The 22021-nt window shown below is 39.5% G+C and overlaps 1 protein-coding gene across 5 annotated transcripts in view; it reads left to right on the top strand.

Annotated features, from left to right (window-relative positions):
- gramd4a (GRAM domain containing 4a) overlaps positions 1-21765 on the top strand; it is an 87814-nt gene extending 66049 nt beyond the window's left edge. For 3 of the 5 annotated variants that reach the window (XM_067392388.1, XM_067392392.1, XM_067392391.1), the window contains 7 exons: positions 3682-3836; positions 4049-4066; positions 10431-10575; positions 10745-10838; positions 11446-11536; positions 12995-13063; positions 13534-21765. In XM_067392388.1, coding sequence (XP_067248489.1) covers positions 3682-3836; positions 4049-4066; positions 10431-10575; positions 10745-10838; positions 11446-11536; positions 12995-13063; positions 13534-13632 — 671 coding nt within the window. In that variant the 3' untranslated portion in view covers positions 13633-21765. The remainder of the gene's footprint in view (positions 1-3681; positions 3837-4048; positions 4067-10430; positions 10576-10744; positions 10839-11445; positions 11537-12994; positions 13064-13533) is intronic. The other 2 variants (XM_067392389.1, XM_067392390.1) reach the window with 2 other exon arrangements.
- The last annotated feature ends 256 nt before the right edge of the window (positions 21766-22021 follow it).

The raw sequence follows: 22021 nt of genomic DNA, 5'->3' as shown, positions 1-22021 counted from the left end.
CGAGTTGCTAGCGGTACGTCTTGCGTTGGCCCGCTTCAAGAAGCTGTTGTCAGGCAAGCACGTTCTAGTCCGCTCAGACAGCACTGCGGCCGTTGCGTACATCAACCGTCAGGGTGGTCTACGCTCCCGTCGCATGTCGCAACTCGCCCGCCATCTCTTGTTGTGGAGTCAGAAGTATCTGAGGTCCCTTCGGGCCACTCATGTCCCAGGTGTGCTCAACCGTGCAGCCGACGAGCTGTCACGGCAGCCTCCACTTGCGGGCGAGTGGCGGCTCCACCCCCAGGCGGTTCAGCTGATTTGGCAGCATTTCGGCGAGGCTCAGGTAGACCTGTTTGCCTCCCCAGAAACTGCCCACTGCCAGTGGTTTTATTCCCTGACCTGCGGCACGCTCGGCACGGATGCCCTGGCACACAGCTGGCCCCCGGGTCTGCGCAAATATGCGTTTCCCCCAGTGAGCCTTCTCGCACAACTCCTGTGCAAGGTCAGGGAGGACGGGGAGCAGGTTCTGTTAGTGGCTCCATACTGGCCCACTCGGACCTGGTTCTCAGATCTCATCCTCCTCGCGACAGCCCCTCCCTGGCCGATTCCTCTGAGGAAGGACCTCCTGACTCAGAGACGGGGCACCCTGTGGCACCCGCGTCCCGATCTGTGGAACCTCCACGTGTGGTCCCTGGACGGGATGCGGAGGTTCTGAGTGATCTCCCGCAAGCGGTTGTAGACACCTTCACTTCCGCTAGAGCTCCTTCCACTAGGAATCTCTATCCGTTGAAGTGGAACCTGTTCGTCGAATGGTGTGCCTCTCGCCGAGAGGACCCCCGATCATGTTCGGTCGGATCCGTGCTTTCCTTTCTGCAAGATGGGTTGGAGCGAAGGCTGTCTCCCTCCACCCTCTAGGTGCATGTTGCCGCTATTGCCGCACATCACCATGCAGTTGTGGGTAAGTCCCTGGGGAAACACGATCTGATATGCATGCTTTTTCGGTCGACGAAACGTGCCTAGAATTCGGGCCCGGTGATTCTCACGTCATCCTGAGACCCCGGCCTGGATACGTGCCCAAGGTTCCTACTACTCCCTTCAGAGATCAGGTAGTGAACCTGCAAGCGCTGCTCTCGGAGGAGGCAGACCCAGCCCTAGCTTTGCTCTGTCCCGTCCGCGCTCTGCGCGTTTACGTGGACAGAACGCGAAGCTTCAGGACCTCAGATCAGCTCTTCATCTGTTACGGAGGCCAGCAGAAGGGAAAGGCTGTCTCCAAGCAGAGGATGGCCCACTGGATAGTGGATGCCATCGCCTTGGCGTACGAATCCCAGGGCGTGCCTTGCCCGCTCGGGTTGAGAACCCACTCCACCAGAGGGGTGGCCTCTTCCTGGGCGCTGGCTCATGGCGCCTCGCTGACAGATATCTGTAGAGCTGCGGGCTGGGCGACACCTAACACGTTCGCTAGGTTTTATAGCCTGCGGAGTGTCTGATGCCAGGCCTACATCCGTCGCTGACGCTGTCTGTTGGCTGGGGCCCATATGTCGTGACCCCTCTACGTGAGCGGTCCTATATGTGTATTTTCCACGGTTTAAAACTCCCTACGGGCCGAGTCCGTGTCTTTCCCTTAGCAGAGCCAGCTCTGCTGTCACCTGTCAGATGAGTCTCCCCCTAACCAGGTGGAGCCATCCCAGGGACTCCATATGCGTACTGCCCCCCCGGGCCAGTCCATGTGTGTATTCCCACGTAAACTCCTCCCCCATGGGGTAGGTAGTGGTTTCCGCAGCGTCCCTTACGGGTTCGCTTCCCCAGTGTGTCTAGTTTACTTAGTGGGTAGTGGTTAGACAGCAGTAGACTCTCTCGGTGTAAGCTCGCCCCCTTCACCGCCAGCCGGTGCTATGGGCGGCTGAACTTGCGCTGGGCACTGGAAGGGGTTTCGTAACTGTGGCGCTTTAGTTGGGATCCCAATTCGTCGGTCACTACTGACGTACGTCGAACGTGACCGACTGAAAGGGAACGTCTCGGTTACGTATGTAACCCTCGTTCCCTGAAGGAGGGAACGGAGACGTACGTCCCGTCGCCACAGTTTCTGTACCCTCGCTGTAGCGCGGACACCAGTTGTCTCCTCAGCGAAAAACAGAGTGCGATTGCATCTGCTTCCTATTTATATACACCTGACGGGGGCGGTGCGCATTATGCAAATATCGCACGCCAATTCCATTGGCTTGTTTTAGTTTACACGAAGATGATAGGGCTCTCTAAGCGATATCCCAATTCGTCGGTCACTACTGACGTACGTCTCCGTTCCCTCCTTCAGGGAACGAGGGTTACATACGTAACCGAGACGATCTTCATTAAAAAGAAGGGAATTTATTATTTGGCCAGGATACATACTTTATCAAAAGTGACAGTAAAGACTTAACATTGTTACATAAAAAACAATCAAGTTTCCAAAATAATAATAATAATAATAATTAGCAAAAAAATTTCCCCCAAAATTGATAATAAATATTTTTTTGAGCCCCAAATCAGCATATTAGAATGATTTCTGAAATATCATGTGTCACTGAAGTAAATGCCTGCTGGAAATTCAGGAATAAATTATAAACTATATTAAAATTGTATATTGTAATAATTCTTCACAATATTACTGTTTTTACTGTATTTTTGATCAAAATGCAGCCTTATAAGAAATGCCTTTCAAAATGTTAAAAAAAATCTTACTCACCCAAAACTGGTAGTTAAAGGGTTAGTTCACCCAAAAATGGAAATTCTGTCCTTTATTACTCACCCTCATGTTGTTCCACACCCATAAGACCTTCGTTCATCTTCAGAACACAAATAAGATATTTTTGATGAAATCCAAAGGCGCAGTGAGGCCTCCATTGACAGCACGATAATTAACACCTTTCAGATTCCCAGGAAGCTACTAAAAACATATTTAAAACAGTTCATGTGACTACAGTGGTTCAACATTAATATTATAAAGCGACGAGAATACTTTTTGTGCGCCAAAAAAACAAACAAAATAACAACTTTTCAACAATATCTAGTGATGGCCAATTTCAAAACACTGCTTCGTAGCTTTATGAAGTCAGGCCCCCCAGTGGTGAACCATTGAAATTTCGAAACACTTCTGACGTAACGAAGCCTCATTTACTGAAATCACATCACTTTGGCACTCCGAACCACTGATTTGAAACTAAAGCTTCGAAGCTTCATGAAGCAGTGTTTTGAAATCGCCCATCACTAGATATTGTTGAAAAGTCATTATTTTGTTTTTTGTCGCACACAAAGTATTCTCGTCGCTTCATAACATTAAGGTTGAACCACTGTAGTCACATGAACTGTTTTAAATACGTCTTTAGTAGCTTTCTGGGCATCTGAAAGTGTTAACTATCTTGCTGTCAATAGAGGCCTCACTGAGCCATCGGATTTCATCAAAAATATCTTAATTTGTGTTCTGAAGATGAACGAAGGTCTTATGGGTGTGGAACGACATGAGGGTGAGTAATTAATGACAGAATTTTAACCCTTTAATAGTAGCTTTTTGTCTAGTATATTTAGTAAATAAGAGCATTCTGTGAAATTGAAATAAAAGTTTATTTTATTAAATATAATGAAATAAATCTTGTAAAATAACATATTTTTTTGTGCTGAAATGCTGTTGTTTTTATCATTCTCATGTATGTGTGTTTTCCCTGGTAGGGCTTTACGCAGGCATCAAGTTCTTTATTATAGACTTCCTTTTTAAGAGCTGTCCGAAACTCCGAGACAAATACGACACTCCGTACATCATGTGGAACAGCCTGCCCACCGACCCTCAGCTGAAAGAGCGCAGCAATGCCACTGTGTCTCGACGGGTGAGAAAGAAAGAGACAATGTCATACTCTAACAGCAGCCTCCTGGGTGTTTTTACATTTAAAATGTCATACCTATTTGAAACATTTTTTTCAGAGTGTCAGGCACTGTAAATGTGTGTGTGTGAGAGTGATGGGTGTTGCCTCGTAGGAGAATCATCAGTGTAGGTCGCTGACATGACGATCACATATAATCTGTTGTTTTTCTCTCTCAGCTGTCTGGGTGTGAGAAGGTAGGGACTGTGGTGTGCTTCTGCCAGCACCTGTGTGTGTGAGATCAAACCAGCTGACCTTACTTTCTTTACCTGTGTGTGTTTGGATCTAGATGCACCTTGTGATATGAATTTTGCCTGTGCCCAAATGGATCAAAATGGCCACTTAGTTTCAGTTAACTTAACTTAGGTTTATTTCACAGAGAAATGTCCAGGTCATATTTCACCACAAAATTAAAAGATATTTTACATTATATATATACATATATATATATATATATATATATATTTGGACCAGGCTTTTATTTACTTTATTTAACTACAATTAGGCAAATTTCCCACCCAAGTTCTCGCTATTATAGACCTTATGTGCAAATTTGTGTTTGAACTACCGGTTTAGCGGTAGCGCTGTATTTTCCTATTTGCATCACTGTCGAAGAGTAATTAGCGGTGATGGGAATAACGGTGTTATAAATAAATGGTGTTACTAACAGCGTTACTTTTTTCAGTAATGAGTAATCAAACAAATGACTTTTTCCCCCGTTACAACGCCGTTACCGTTACTGACAATAAAATGCGGCATTACTATAATGAGCTCACTGAAGCGGTTTTCATCCGAATAGACTCTCTCTCAGCCATAGGACCTGGAAAGTTTTTTCTCTGGTGTGTGTGTTGGGGTGGGACACGTAAGCTAGCTGATGAAGATTGGTGTGTGACTAGGGATGATAGACCTGCAAAGCGTTTTGTTGTAAAGAAACAGTACAGGTTAGTCATACACAAATATAAATTTAAACTGATTACCAGAATACTCTTCGTGACATGCTGGATCGAAAATAGGCCTATGTGAAATATGTTTTTTTCTAGTTGAATCGTACTTGTTCATTTAAGCAATTAGTTGACTGATCACATTTATATAAATTTAATTTCTTAAATACTGGAGAGAATAAACCATAATAATGAGCGTTTACGTAATATAGGCTATATAGCACTCAAGCGCACGCATAAAGCTTGCCATAAAGAACTGGCAAAAGTAATGATTATGAATGTGACAAAAACAGCAAGGAGACATTTATAAGATGCGCTCCAGTTCACTTGCAAGTGATCGTGCCGGCGCCTTCATGTCATGATTATATTGTTTGCTATAGGCTATTTGCTTGTTATTTATAAAATCCAGGCAATTGGTTGATAAAACATTTGATTAAAATTAAGATGCAGTTTTTACAAAACGAAATTTACTTTAAAGAAAGGCTTTCAGCAAAACAAAACTTAATGAAGTGGTCAAAATCATGTCCAACCCACTCCATGTCTCCCTATATATTGCGCATCTTATGATGGATACTGTCTTATGCTGTTCTCTTTTCATAATCAAATAGATGAAATTAAAAAAATAACATTATAATAGGCCTCTTTGAATATAAATATGAAACTAAATAAGTTTTTTTTTAATACGAACACGTACAGTACAGAGAAATTTCATGTTGTGAGGAAGAGCGGATCATGTGTCGAGTCAGATCAAGCATTTATTTTTAAACTTATTTGTTGCCCAGTTGTGGGCTGTGCAATAAAAATTAAAAGTTCTAGACCATCTATTGTGTTTTATTTTTCCACTAATGATAATATTTACAATAATATATTGAATTTGATAGGTGTCTCTCACATTGTCCCAAAGCAACATTAAAATTGATTAGTGTACAATGATTTATAATAATACATTTTTTTCTATTTAGTGTCAATTTCATTCATTTATCATATTTAATATTGGGGCATCCAAGTTATTTGACATATTTATTTTTTTTGTTTTTTTTTAAGTAATGCAATAGTTACTTTCCCTGGTAATTAGTTACTTTTATAATGATGTAACTCAGTTACTATTTGTGAGAAGTAACTAGTAACTATAACTAATTACTTTTTCTAAGTAACATGCCCAACACAGGTAATTAGCTGGTGAAGTGGATTTAATTGTAGAAGGTTATCATGAGCATTGTAATGTTTAAAGCTGATATCATAACAAATGTCACTAGCCTGAGAAGATTTTAAAACGAGATCTTACCTTCATAATGTGGAAATATAAACCTGAAGACAGAACACAACGAGTGTAGCGCTGAAAAAGGGCAGGGCTACATAAGGTCTATAATAAATGATAATAATAAAAAAAACATACTTTTTATCGTAATGCCAAAAAATCTCTCATTACTATGTAACCCCTAAAGTGACATGATGGAAAAAATTAGATGGGTTTTTTGCGAGTGTACGCAAAGTTTCTCGGCGGAACGTAAGACATTTGCGAGAGAATGCAAAAGCATTGATATAATTTTTCCTCCCATCTCATGTTTTTTTTCCATCACCTTCTCCCTTTAGGGGCACTGTACTTTACCCTAATGCTTAAAGGATTAGTCCACTTTCAAATAAAATTTTCCTGATAATTCACTCACCCCCATGTCATCCAAGATGTCCACATCCTTCTTAGGTATAGTCTTAAAATCGTCTTTATTTTCTTCATCCAAACTCTAATTATGTGGTGTAATATCTGATAGACATTTCTTGCTCTCTGCTGTATTGGCTCTTTATTTACAAATCTGGTATAAAATATCATTAATTGACTGATATTCTGAAAGTGTTTAATATTAATGATTTATGGCTTGAATTGATGGCTTAATCTAATCTAATGTAGCTATTGCAGTTTAATGTAACATATACAGCTAATGTGCCATTTTGAATCCATTTTCACAGACTATGTGTTGGGTTTGCTCTGTGTGTGCCTACTGTAGTTAGTGTCATTCAAGACAAAAAGGATTGCTTTGCTCAAAATCTGAGTAGTTTCCACCAGTGTTATTTTAGTATAATTGAGATCCTGTTATAGTGTTTTATTAACAATTTGATTTTTTTTTTTTTCATTTTAGCTAAATTTTTAGTAATCCTGTGTTTTTATTTTTCAATTTTTTTCACATTTTTTAAGTCTATATATATATATATATATATATATATATATATATATATATATATATATATATATATATATATATATATATATATATATTATTTTAATTTTTTTACAGTGCAGCTGTAGTTTGGGTTCTTTGAAGTAGATCATTAGATCATTAGAGGTAGAAATAGTTGAATTTTTTCCCTTTAGGACCCTTCATGTATTTTGACTGTGTTGTCATGGGAGTCTTTACAGAGAAAACATACTACATGCCCTTGAGAATGAGCTCAATGGTGGTTGGTCACATTACCTTTAACCTTCTCTCAAAACATCATTACACTGACTTTCCTACATGAACGCATTTCATGTTGACTTTTGCTTTCATGTTGTAATTACCGTAATTACGAGATGACTACACGTAAATTGCTGTTCACGTCCTTGGACTCGAAATTATGCGCAACACTATCAACCACAATATAAATCTGCAGCGGTCAGGTGGTACAAGTCGGAGCTCTCCAAAAAATTCCCAGTTTACAAGTTGTAATTATGAGTTCTATGAGGATGTGGACGCTTTTTACATGTCGTAATCTTTTAATTACGGTAATTACAACATGCCGCGAACGCACTTTGTATAAGTGATGATAAAAAAAAAACTTTTTTAAGCTTAAAGTCAACAGGAAACCAAAATGAAACCTGTTTGCTTCCCTAATATATATTAAAAGTAAGGGATAATCCACTGCTAGCTGTGTATTAAACTATTTTAATGCACGACGTCAGGGGGAAAAACCACCTGATGCAAAGTGAAGCATTCAGATCGTTTAATGTACAGTTAGCCATTGATTATCCCGCTTATACCATGGTCATTTGCCAGCATTGACAAGTTAAAGCTGTTATTGATGTTTGCAGCACATTATTTGACCGGAAGGGTTAAAATGACGTTAGATCTAGCATTCTTTCCACTTTAAATCTGACACTTACATTTATTTGATTGAATTATAATATTTATTTGAATGAATTAGCCTACTGAGAAAAGAAATGTGCGTGTGAATTACCTGCATCTGTGCAGTGTCTCTCTACTATCAGTGAAGCTGTGAGTTGAATTACTTTAAAAAACAGAGACGTTACAACCTCCTTGCAGACTGCCGAGTAATATAATTTAGTGATTCAGTAGCGAAGTTAATGTATTAATAAAAATCACGAGTAGCTTTAACAACAAGTTTCTCTGCTCCTGTTTCTGTGTGCTGTGCGGGTCAGTTACGTATGTGTGTGTGCGCGCTTCAATGAAATTTCATATAGAATGGTGACTTAACTGACTTGGCATTAAATGTGCATTATTGCACACCTTCCAGCCAATCAGAATCAGACAGACCATGGTATAATTGCTATTGTGAGTGATTGATTAGTGCATGTGCTTCCAGAAGAAAAAAAAATGTTTCTTTACCTCCTTAAACAGCTATCCTTTATAAGTATAAATATCATGAATACCCTGTCCCAGAAATATGTGAGATTATGTAAGTAAAATGGGAAAGATTTACTTAAATGTTTTGGCTAAAACTGTCAGTTAAAGGTGCAATATGTAAGAATTTTGCAGTAAAATATCCAAAAACCACTAGGCCAGTGTTATATATTTTGTTCACTTGAGTACTTACAATATCCCAAATGTTTGCAACTATTTGTAAATCTCGAGAAAATTGCAATTTTAACCAAGGCGTGTGAGGAGTCGCCTGTCAATTGCATCATACCGCGTTAACTAGGGATGGGCATTTTAAGCAAAAATAATATTCGAAAATCGCTGGGAATTATTTGATTATTATTCAAAAATCGCACCCCTCTCCCGCACCCACGCATCAACACACAAACAGTGGCCATTCACGCTTTCAATCTGTATGATATTGATAAACTGTTTAATTCATTGGAGAATATGCTGTCTTAACTCAAGCCATATAATGATTGTAATGTGCTAAAACATATTAATATGTTCGTTAATATAAGTGAAAGTAAAATCTGCATGGCCATTCATAACAGTGCGAAGCAGAGCGAGCGCTTTCAATTAATACCTACGTTGAGCTTCCGGAGGAATAAACTGAAAACGCTCGCTCTCCGCCAGTGTGGACTATCAGTGTCGCTCGCTCGTTCGTTCGCCTCGCTTTTGTCCAGTCCGGCACCTTTTTGTGGACACGCACCATGAATGACTGAGGGGATTTTACTTTCACTTTCAAATTAGCGCCAATTCGGGAGCGGTGACAAGTTATGATACCGATGTTGTTCCTGAACACCGGCAACACCGACTATCGCAGCAAGCTTACCTCAAGCCATATTGATTTTAGTCTGCCCAAACTCGTTATATCATTGTGAACAGCCTAATGACGGCATGTGTGTCGTGTGAACACTGATTTTAACGTCTCTGTTATATGCCACGCTTGTCTATGTTCTGCTGTTGACAGCTTTTTAGGTGCGTTATTGGCAGCGCGCGCCTCCCTCTGGTTACATGAACGTGTCACCATTGGAAACATGAGGATTTTTTTAAGACGACAATCGCACAACCTATTGGATATTCTATAATTAAATCGACTAATCGAATATTCGATAATCGTGACACATCCCTAGCATTAACCTCGGTTTTATTTTGTAGAAACCATGAAAACACCAAAGACGCTTTAATATTTACATGTTTTAATAGGCAAGGGAACAACTGTTTTGATATATTTATAGACAAAACTAATAATTGTTATATAGCTCAGCACGTTTGGTCTTATTTTTTAAATCTAATTTTCTTGATTTTTTTTTTGCGAGTACCATGCTTTACCATGCCTCAGAGAAAAACACTATTTTGTGAAATAGCCAACATATCATAATCAGATGCAGCGCATTTTCTCCATCATACAATACGTTTTAAAATTAATTGCATGCCATTTATCAACACAAGCCATCCAATATTTAATATGATATTCTAAAATCAATCTATCTTACTGCAGTGTGTAACAGTGTGTCATAGCAGCCATCGAGTGAACGCACAGAGTAACGTCAGAACATAATTTCAACACTCTCAAATGTATCTAATATGATAAACAGAGCTGTGTTACCTCATACTCATGACTGGAAAAAGCGGAAGCGGCGCCGGCGACTGTCATAATAAAAGTCCCGCTGCTTGTGAGGCGTGTGTTGCACAATCGCTCCAGCGGTCCCGTTCAGCTGCTGCTCTGCTTCATACTACAGTAACGTTAATAATCGCATCCATGAACATGATTTCTTCCCGAGTCCTATCCCGATTATTTTCCACCGGCTGTTGAGGTGAAAACCACATATCCCAAGATTCCACGCTCAAACTTGGCGTCATCAAGCTATGCCTTTGTTTTGAATAGGCCTCTAGCGACCTCTAGCGGACATAAAATATTACATAGCGCACCTTTAATGCAAACTGTTTCTTTGAGTAGTTATAAAATCCCTCCCTTTTATGTTAAGATTCAGCCAGTGGTCTCACGGAGCAGTTTAGCCACCATCCCACCCGGAGTGACCCGAGAGGAAGAGAGTGGCCGTCCACACAACACAAAGAAAGGAGCATTCCATGAGATCTTCAACCTACCTGAGATTGAGAGACCTCTGCCCGGTGAGACCTCTCGTAGACTTGGTTCTTGTCTTATGAGACTTTGCATCCCGAAGAAAAAAAGTACTTGAAACCTAAATAAGATTGAGTTGGAATACGCCAAACAGATTATTTTCTCACTTCTCTTTCCACTTGTTTACAACCAAGTGATTTAGTTTTTTTTTCTTTTCAGTATGTGAGAATGGATGGAGATGCTGTCTGATAAACAGAGACAGGAAGATGCCCACTGACTACATTCGCAACGGGATGCTCTATGTCACCGAGAAGTAAGAAACATTTGCTCAGCGGTGTTGGGGAAAGTTACTTGTAAAAGTAATGCATTACAATATTGCGTTACTCCCTAAAAGTTACTAATTGCGTTACTTCTTATGGAAAGTTACGAGTAATCGCTTACTCACATTTAGTCTAGAACTACAATTACCATCATGTTTACACCTCTTCACTTACTCAAGATTTCTCTCAACGTGGAGACAAGAGAGGTGCCAGTCAATAAATTTGAAAACAAAGTAACTTGCGTTACTTATTTGAAAAAGTAACTCCGATATTTTGTTGTAAATGTAAAAGGAATGTGTTCCATATCAGTCAGTCACGTTTGATGTTACGTCCCATTGTGTCAGTCAGTTCTGACGTAACATCTCTGTTCCCTCCTTCAGGGAACGGGGGTTACATTAGACACTGAGACGTTACTTTACTCGTTACTTGAAAAAAGTAATCTGATTACATAACTCACGTTACTTGTAATGCGTTACCCCCAACACGGTTGCTCAGTATCTGATTGCTGATTCTTCTAAAGATCTCTTTCATGTCATCATGAATATGTTCATGCAATTGTTTTTTCATTTTTACATGACAATTTGTTTGTCTCTTCATCAGCTACCTGTGTTTTGAGAGCTCCAGCTCAAGATCGGGGTCTTCAAAGAAGAACAAAGTCATAAAACTGGTGGACATCACAGATATACAGAAGGTATGTTTAGTGTTATTAATGTAATGAAATAAAGCTTAAATAAAGTAAAATATAAATATTACATGACAAACTTAAGTGGCTATTAGAAATGTTGCATTGGTAACTAACTGAAATAAATGAGACTGTTTCAGCTTTTGTTATTAACTTTATGGATCTTTGACTATTTATGCTTCATATACTTTCTTGATATGAGGACTGACTTTGTGTAACACAGCAGTAGGTGGCAGCAATGCACCACTGGCTGCACATGAAAAATGCATTTTCATTTAAATAATTGAGGAATTATTTTAAAATTCCTAAAAGCAGTTTTGGAGTTAAAATTATAATTTTACACAATTATAGTGCAGTTATAATTATTATAAAATTAATTTGCAAATATTCAGATTGCTTTTGCAAAACAAAAAACTACTTATCTAAGATTCTAAAATATTAAAAAGTATTTTTAATACTTTCACACATTTTCTCATACCATAGAAATGGAATACAACCTTTGCCCAGATCTGCAGTCTGTCAATTGTCAGCAGACAGATTTCACAGAAAACTGCATAGTGTTTGATGAGCACAGACTTTTTATGCATCAGACCGTTGACTGTCAGATTTTATGTCAGAGTCTGAGCCCAGACTACTCAACTCCGACTGGCTTTGACTTTCAGCAACTAGTGTCATCTTGTCTGGATTAAAAATCAGAGCAAAAGTGCTGTAGTATATTCCAGCCTAAAACTGAACAATGTCAAACTTAAATTTAAATTCTGCAGTTTCCAAGACGGTGAAGTTGATACAAATGAACGCATCTGAGGAAGAACTAGTCACTTTGATTTGACAATTTTGTGAGGTTTACGAAACATACGATTCAGTTCTTTAAAGTCGGCTTGAAACAATAGTTGCGATAATCTTTTCTTTCCTATTGTGATGTGTATCCAAGTGAAACGGCTTCTGGAATGAAAAAAATGGAGGGTGGGATTTGATTTTGTTGTTCAGGAATTGATTGGACAATAGGAAAGTGGGCGTTGCTAACCAAATGGAGGCAGATCTGAATGGTAGTTTGCAGTCAGTTGTGGAGGATATTTACTCCCACCCTCCGCTGAGACACACGTCATGAAGAGAACAGACGTGGCTTCGAGGGGGAGGGGAGGTTACCATTTTTGATTAATAATGATGTGCATAGAAAAGTCATTTATAATAAACACTGCAACAATTTAATTGTTCAATGGAAAAAAAGCTGTAAAGTGGACCAAAGTGAGCTACACTTTATTCATAATCCTTTTGTTTTCCCATAGTTGGACATCATTTTGAGGAATTGTTACCATAATATTTTATATATATATATATATATATATATATATATATATATATATATATATATATATATATATATATATATATATATATATATATATATATATATATATATATACTACTGATGCTGTTTCAATAACTCTTACTTTTCCTTTTTCACAGTACAAAGTTTTATCAGTTCTACCTGGGTCTGGAATGGGCATCTCTATTGCCACCCCGTCAACACAGAAGGTAGTCACGTCAAATTTATTTGTATAGTGCTTCACAATACACATTGTTTCAAAGCAGAAAATGTTATTATGTTTATAATATCTTATAGTCGCATTTAGCAGATTAGTACTGAGCAATAATATAGCTTACATTTTGGAGGATACAAGCAATCAAACAGTTGCTATATTGTTTATATCACCCTATGTGAGCATACTGTATATATATCCCACTTTATATAAAGAGCTGGATGATAATATAGTTACATTTTACGATGATATAAACAATCAAACAGTTGTGATTTACTGTATATTATAAATCGCTTCATGCATGTATGCAGATAAAGTTGGATATACCTTAAATACATCTTGCTTAAAAGCTATTTGATGTTTTTCTTACAGTGACATCACCCTCTTTGAAATAATTCAAGTGTCTGTTTTTGATGAATAATTGAGTAAAGTCTGACAGTGAATCGCTTTATCTTGTTCTTGTAGCCACTGGTCTTTGGTGCCATGATACACAGAGACGAGGCCTTTGAGACGATCTTCACCCAGTACATGAAGATCATGACCACAGCCAACCCTGAGACATAACTCAACCTTTTATCCTTCTGGAGGATATCTTGTTTGGAAAAGTATGGGACCAGTGTTTCCTGTCTGTTTAACTTTAATTGACAGTAATTTGGATGATTGTCGGCTTATGATGTGACCAGCAGGAGATTTAGTGAGCTGACATTCCAGCGAGAGTTCTGCATCTCAAAGAAGAGACTTTTTTTCAACCGGAGGGATGCGGACGGCTTCTCGTAATGCTCGACTGTGACCTTTTTGGCTTTCAAAGATGAGCATATAGATCAGACTTCATGTTTTGTACTCATCTCTCAATGATTCAGATTTCATGTCTGGTTTTATCCTAGTAGATGTTACGGGGGGTGGGGGTGGGGTGTTAAAGAAGGTCTTTAACACTTTAAACATTGCAAGAATACATTTTCTTAATCAGTATTTTTGTTTAAAACAAGACACATTTGTCAAACTTAATTCAAGATATGTGTCTTGTTTTCTTACACAATTTTGATTCTCAAGTAAATTTGTCTTTTAACGAAATTTAGATATTTTGTACTGGAAAACGACAAAAATACTGATTAATACAAAGAAAAAAAAGGCTGTTCACACTTTAGGTGTTTTGCAGCAACAATTCGAAAGGAAGTCATTAATTTTCAATGAGAGTTGGCAATTTAAGGCGCCATACAGTTGGTTTATATTCAATCTTCTCAGCCATGCAGCTTTCAAATCTCATTTGTGCCAGTGTTCAGTTAGAAAAAGATGACTTTTTATTTCTAAAAGTTATGAGGCCGGTTATAAAGTTGAACTTTGCTCACTTTTTTATGTTGGCAATGGTCGCTGATTTTCAAGTTGCAAGAAATCGACAGCTTTCATTGAAAATGACTTCTGGTTACTTTGTCACTGCAAATCACTGTCAGTGTAAATGACCTTTAAGACTGATAAACAAAGCCTTTTTTTTCTTTTATTTTTTTTTTTTTTACATTTGTTTACATTGTTGCTGTGTGCGTACAACACAGACACACACAAACTCACTTAATCTCATCTCTCAGCAAAGTGTGCTTGATATGTTTTTAGCAGAACATCTTCCCAAACTTAACTTTGGGAAAGTGTATTTTCAAATGGTTTCAAATGGCCTTGCTTTAAAATTGCTGTAATGTCGTAGCAGTCAGCAGAATCATTGCTAATTGATTGGTTTGCTTACGTTTAAAAACACTAGTTAGATATGAAAGGTGTCAAACAGAGATAAGAAAATTTGGTCGCACTTTATATTGCAGTATGTGTACTAACTATGTACTTATACAAGTACTGAGTAATATAAGGTAACTACTTGGACATAATATTAAGGTTAGGTTTAGTACATAGTACAAACATGTAGAACAGGACTGTAAAATAAAGTGCTATCGAACATTTTTACCAAGTATTTCATGTATGTATGTCTTACAAATGAACACCAGTTACTTGATAATATTTTGTCACTTAAACTGTTGCTAAATGAAGTTAAATACAGTAGATGTTCACAGAACCTATTCATAAAGTGACTGTAGTATAAGTCTTTGGATGAATCTCACAAAGCAATATTCAGATCATATTTCACCTAAAACAAAATGAAAATAATGTAAAAATAATATATATTTAAAAACTTGAGACAGTTTCCTCCACAAATTCTCAACAACATAATGCAAAAATAAAAATGGCATACATTAAATTATACTTAACATTTGTGTTACAAATGCACTTTACAATTTCATTAAGTTTATTTTTCATTATGAATAAAATCAAGAAAATGTCACATTGAAAAAAAAATGCTAAGAGGTTAAAGTAACATGTGACTTGTAAATTTCAGTTTTTGTGAGATTCACCCCTTTACACTCATCAGCCACTATAAAGTGTAACTTTTAAATGCTTTGGTTTAATTAACATTGAGGGAAAAAGCTTAACTTTTAGTCAGATTATTTCAGAACAGCTAATGTATAAACTTTTGAAAAACATCCTTTGGCACAAACAAGCATCACATCTGCTCAATGCTGTAGTGGTAAATGCAATATGATGCGAATAGCCTGTAATGTTGCAATTTACCATAATAGGTTCCATACTGGAAAATAAGAGAAACCGAAATGAAGGAATTTTTATTGTACAGTATTTATAGTGGGCCACACATTTTGTTGCTCTACCCTAAACTGAAGTGGTTGATTGCACAGATATACTACAACATTAAGAGTTGATTTTAATAAGTAGCGGATATGTATTTGTATCTAAGACATTCCAAAGATCATCATTTTAGGAGAAAATACTGTTCATCCTTTGTCTTCCCATACATCTGTTAGTTACTCACATTTTTGAGGGACTGTTGAATGTTGCTCAGCTCCCAAAGATGAATCAGTGTACCAAAGGCCCTCTAGAGCAGGTGTCTCGAACCGTGCTCCTTGAGGCCTACCATCCTGCAGAGTTTAGTTCCAACTTTAATCAAACACACCTGAACTAGCTAATCAAGGTGTTGAAGGTATAGCAGGTAAGTGTATTGGAGCAGGGTTGGAACTGAAGTCTGCAGGAAGGTAGGCCTCCAGGAGCAGGGTTGACTACCCCTGACAACCCTAGAGCTTTTGGAAGTCTCCCACACTCTGGCTGTTGTGTTGGATTGCACTAATGAAGCACAGAATGAATAGGATAACGTCTAGGTTACTAATGTAACCCCTGTTTCTTGAAGGAGGGAACAGAGACGTTACATTGCTACTGGCCTATTGGGGTCTCACCTGGGAGCCCAATCACCCAAGTGGTAACTATACAAGCCATGAACATTGGCCAGTGAGATTTGCATGACGAATCTCACCTACTCAGACATGTGGGTATAAATATGACAGGTAATACTCACTTCATTCATGTTTTGCTGAGGAGCCGAGACTCGGATCCCGGCCATTCAGTCGTCATTCAGGGCTGTGGCAGGAGGGAGGTAACATCTCTGTTTCCTCCTTCAGGGAGCGGGGGTTACATTAGAAGCTAGACATTCCCATTCAGTCAGTCACGTTCACTGATGTATGGGCGTTCCTATGGATAGCACCACAGCCACTAAATTATGTGTGACAAGTGTTGGAGATACAGATGCTGACATGCCCTTTTGACAACTGTGCTATACGCATTCGTAACCTACCCAGCACCCCACGTAAGCCCAAGGAAAATAGTTTTCCATACCAGTGGGATATTATGATGAGAGGAACTCACCTGAAGAGCAAGTAGGCACTTGTATCCCCCGTTAGAGGGGAATGACACTGCAAGCTAGACACCAAGAAACCATCTCCACTCGGAGATTGTAGAATCTCACAAATGTGTTAAGTGTCACCCAGCCCACAGCTCTGCAGATGTCTGCCAGAGAGGCGCAATGCGCCAATGCCCAGGAGGAAGCAACACCCCAAATGGAGTGAGCCCCTCACTCCGAGGGGGCATGGCTCGCCTTGGGGCTGGTACATCAGCTAATCACGGTGTTGGGAATGAGCCTGGGAGGATTTAGCCTCCTGACGCCTCTCAGGAACCTGATGACCAGATTGTGCTTTCCCAGTGATGTACCATCAACAGCACCAAAATACACTTTCAAGGTGGAGGGGGACAGCCTCCACTTCAACCTCTCTTGCAAGAAGGAATGCACAGAGCTGATTGGGCATTTCCGGGGGTCTTCCCGCCAGGAAGAACACCAATCAGTGAACAGACTCTACTTCAAACATAAGTGTGCCTGGTAGAGGGAGCTCTAGCTTGAGTGATAGTGTCCACCGCCAGTGATAGGCCACTTAATTTTTCTGCTTCCTGTCCAGAGACCACACGTGGAGGTTCCAGAGGTCTGGGCACGGGTGCCACATGGTGACCGGTCCTTGAAAAAGTAGGCCCTTCCTCAGGGGAATCTGCCAGAGAGGGGCTGTCGCGTGAAGCATCAGGTCCGAAAACCAGGTCCGGATGGGCCAGTAAAGCACAACCATCAAGACCTGCTCTTTGTGCTCCCTGACCTTGCATAGTGTCTGTGCGAGCAGGCTCGCTGGGGAAATGCATACTTGCGTCTCCATTCTCCCAAGAGTGTAAACTGTCGTGAGAGCACATTGGATGCATGATTGAGCTTGCCCGGGTTGTGAACGGCATGAAGCGTCATGACCTTACCCCGCTTTGGAGGTTGATGTACGCAACAGTCACAATGTTGTCCGTATGGACCAACACGCACTTGTCCTGAAGCAACGGTCATAACTGCTGCATGATGAACAGCACTGCCAACAACTGTCCAGGAGCCCAATGCTACACGCCCATTTCACACTGCATATGTGATGGCCACACAGAATGTGCCGCAGAGCTATGCCCATCTTGGGACTCGGCTGTGTAGCCAGTGCTGAAGCGGTCTCATATGCATCAATCCGAGCAGTGTTACTGTGCCTGCGGATGCTATATGCCCCAGGAGCCTCTGAATTTTTTTCAGTGGAACTGCTGTCTCTTGCCTGAATGTATTCAGACAATTCAGCATTCATCGAGATATTGAATATGCAAGTTCAATATGTGAATGCCCACCTCCCTGAGCGGGGTAAGGACAGTCTCTGCGACTTTGGTAAAGATGTGGGGAGACAGGGAAAGCCCAAAAGGGGGACCTTGTACTGATATGCTCGACCCTCGATGCAAAGCGTAGGAAAGGTCTGTCGAGGTAAAATTGAGTGCTGGGCCTAACCTGGGAAGCACAGTGTCCTAAAGTAGAGGCAGCGAGTTTGGTGTGACACTTATCTGGCTCAGTGGACCGATGAGAGACTGGCTAGGGAGGCATGAGGAAGCAGCGTGTCCTCGAATGCACACTCCCCACTCGGCCCTCCTCCTAGGGAAGGAGCGATGTGTTTACCAGCTCCTGAAAAAGAGCGGGCCCCTACACTCATGGTCACCTGTCTCGGGGCCGCTTTACTGACCATTTAGAGGTTTTCGTGGCGACCTGGGGACGTGCTGCATCACCTTCCTGTGGATGGATCGACATTGTGGCTGAGCCAGGCCAGAGCACTTCTTGCAGGGGGGGCGCCCTTCGCATCGAGCTCCAGAAAACAATCATCCAGCCATGATCGCTCGGAACAAGTCAGAGCGCATGGCGGCCCGGGCAAGCATGGCAATATCAACTCTGAATCCAATTCAGCATGAGCAAATACCGCCAAAGAGGGAAGCTTAGCGTTTTCTTCCTCTCCAGAGGACAATTGCCCTCCGACCGAGGCAGCTAACGACACACTAGATGAGTGGGAGATCCAGGGGAATTACCCGGTGGAAAAGTTCCCACTGTAACCCTCGGGTCTCCTAAAATTGTTAACCAGACTTATGGCCGTACTTTAAACACAAGCAGCAGGCTGGGTGGCAACAGAGGGGATCTAGATTTTTCTCTGTGCACAGCCCTTTCATGAAGCAAAGCACCCCTGTATGTGCCCTCACCCCAGCAGGAGAGATCAGAAATAAACTATTTTTAGCAATTAAAATTGCTCTTTCTCTGTACAGTAATCCACTTCAGTTGAAGAATGACTGGAATGAGTTGATTGCTTTTCACAACCGCTCGTCTCCAAAGCAAAATATAATAAGTGAGTAATGCCGGTCATATTTATGCCCGCATGTCCAGGTAGGTGTGACTCGGCATGCGAATCTCACTGTCCAATGTTCATTGGCTTGTTTAGTTACCACTTGGAGGTAATTGGGCTCCCAGGTGAGACCCCAATACATCAGTATCAGCGTAATGTTGAATGTGACTGACTGAATGGGAACTAATAGTTTTGCCAAATGTTGTTTCTTTAACTGCTCATTGTCTGTCTCAAACTGATGTTTACACAAGCTGGGTCAAAAAACAGTCAAGACCAGTTTGATCCCTGCTAACCAGCCCAGCCCAGGGGCATGAAAACTGGTATAATATCATTTTTGGTCTTTTCTTGGGGAAAGGGGATATTTTTCTTATGGTATTGGGCACAAATGCTTTTAGAAAATGTATCAGCTCTAAGACACTAATTATGAGTATACAGATATAGCACATGAGTGAATTTCACAAAAACGATCAAGAACATGTCCAGGGGCCGGATTCACAAAATATTCTTAGGAAAGAAGTTTAAAAAAGGTTCTTAAGATAAATTCCAAGAAGTTCTAACACTGTGTCTAGCTAGAAGCTGTCTACACTGGACGCAACAAAGCAACCATTGCAAATCCTTTACTGATATATAGTTCTGCTCCACTTCACATAAATTTCTACGTCACTGCACATGCGCAGTTCTTTCTCAGTTTTGGTATCAATCCGATCAAGTGTTTACATTTCTTCTCAATCCGATTACAAAAGGAATTTACCATCCCTCCCAATCCAACAGAAATTTAATTCGGGTCGAGCTCAATTGGATCAATTAAGGTGTTTACATGAAGGCTTTTCAGCTGTCAATGGATTGGTTGCGTGTAAACGTAGCCAATGTTTATGATTCATGATCGATTGGTCACTTCGATCACATTGGCGTGCTCGTCCACATTCCTGATACTAGTAATATGTATTACTCTATATGTAGCTAGTGTTGTGATGCGTGTTAATATTTGAAACAACCCAATAAATTCAATGAACATCTTACTTTTGGGGATTTAAGACTGGTTGGAGGTTATCGTATTTTTATTTTTTATTTTTTTTTAATTCTTTAAATATTGTTTGAATTAAGTATTCTTTGAATACGTCTTAACATTCTTAAGTTAACATTCTTAAGAAAAGATTTTTGGAATACAAAATATTCTTGTATGTTTTCTTAAGTTAGAAAATAAGAAAGCAATAGCAGTTAAGAAGACTTTTATTCTTCAGAATGCTTTGTGAATCCAGCCCCAGGTCATATTTCACTCAAAATTTAGAAAGACACTTTTCCCCAAATTTTCTTTTAAAAAATCTCAGCTGTTCTATACGGAGCCCTGCACATGACGTTGGAAAAAATATGGATATCGTGGCCACCGATTAGTTTTATGATCAATCCGATTCCCTTGTTTAACTAAACTGTGGCCACATTGTAATAATTCATTCCCTTGTAATTCGTGGCCACGTATATATTTGTCCGCCTGTCGTGTGCAAAAGACGGCTCTGTAAGTATGCGAAAAACAATGATATATTTAAATAATATAATGTAATATAGTATATTTTTAAGTATTTCTCATGGTTATATTTATTGTACTGCCTTAAATTTATGCTGATTTAAATTTTTAAAATAGTGTTCTGGTGACATGATGCTCATTTCCATCTGCCAAATTCTCAGTACTGTAATGCAAAAAAAAAAAAAAAAAAAGATTAAAACTTATTTGCATTATGATAATGAAAATTTGGGGATACAATTTCACAATACAAAAACACTTTTCTTTATGCAAAATATAATTACTTATTTGTTTTCTTTTTATTTTGTGGTGAATTGGGGGCAGTCATGGCCTAATGGTTAGAGAGTCAGACTGGTAACCCAAAGGTCGATTCTCAATACCGGCAAGAAATGACTGAGGTGCCCTTGAGCAAGGCACCTAACCCCCAATCGCTCCCTGGGTGCCACAGCCAAATGGCTGCCCACTGCTCCGGGTGTGTGTGTCAACTGTTTGCAGTGTGTGTGTGTGTGTGTTTGTGTGTTAACTACTCACTGCACTGTGTTGGATGGGTTAAATGCAGAGGACAAATTCCAAGTATGGGTTACCATACTTGGCCTTCACATGTCACTTTTGTTTTCTTCCACAATATGACATGGACTTGTTTGTGAGATTCACACACACAATCATAGTTTCACACAATCATACTAAAAGAAACACAGTTTACATTAAAATGCTGTTTAACTAAGCACCAAAAGTCATTGTGTATTCGGAGGTGCTCAAGTTGGAATTTTTTTTATGTGGCACTAGTTGATAAAGTATTTGTGTGTAAATGTTTGCTATTTTCAATATAATTTCACTGCAAAATAACAGAGTTCATCTGACAGATGTGAATTGTTGTTATTATTTGTTATCTGTTTTTTCTGGTTGTCTGAAGACAAATGACTAAAAACGAATTTATATACAAAAATAGAGTAATATAAGAAATGTTCTGTTCTGATTTGAATAGAACAATGTATATTGTTAAATCATAATGTGTTGTACACTTTTTTAATTTAAGTAAATTAATGAATTGTATATGTGTCTTGTCTGTTGATTAAAAAAAAATCTATATAATGATTTTGAGCTAAAACAAAGTCTCCCATTTACACCAATCAGGCATAACATTACATTATGACCACTGACAGGTGAAGTGAACAACACTGATTATTTCTTCATCATGGCACATGTTAGTGGGTGGGATATATTAGGCAGCAAGTGAATAGTTTGTACTCAAAGTTGATGTGTTAGAAGCAGTAAAAATGTGGAAGGATTTAAAGGTGCTCTAAGCGATATCACGCATTTTTAGGCCAAAAATTTTTTT

Source organism: Chanodichthys erythropterus, chromosome 8, assembly GCF_024489055.1.
Source record: "Chanodichthys erythropterus isolate Z2021 chromosome 8, ASM2448905v1, whole genome shotgun sequence".
NCBI lineage: Eukaryota > Metazoa > Chordata > Actinopteri > Cypriniformes > Xenocyprididae > Chanodichthys > Chanodichthys erythropterus.
The sequence above is the reverse complement of the archived record's forward strand: the minus strand, read 5'-3'. Positions and strand labels throughout refer to the sequence as shown.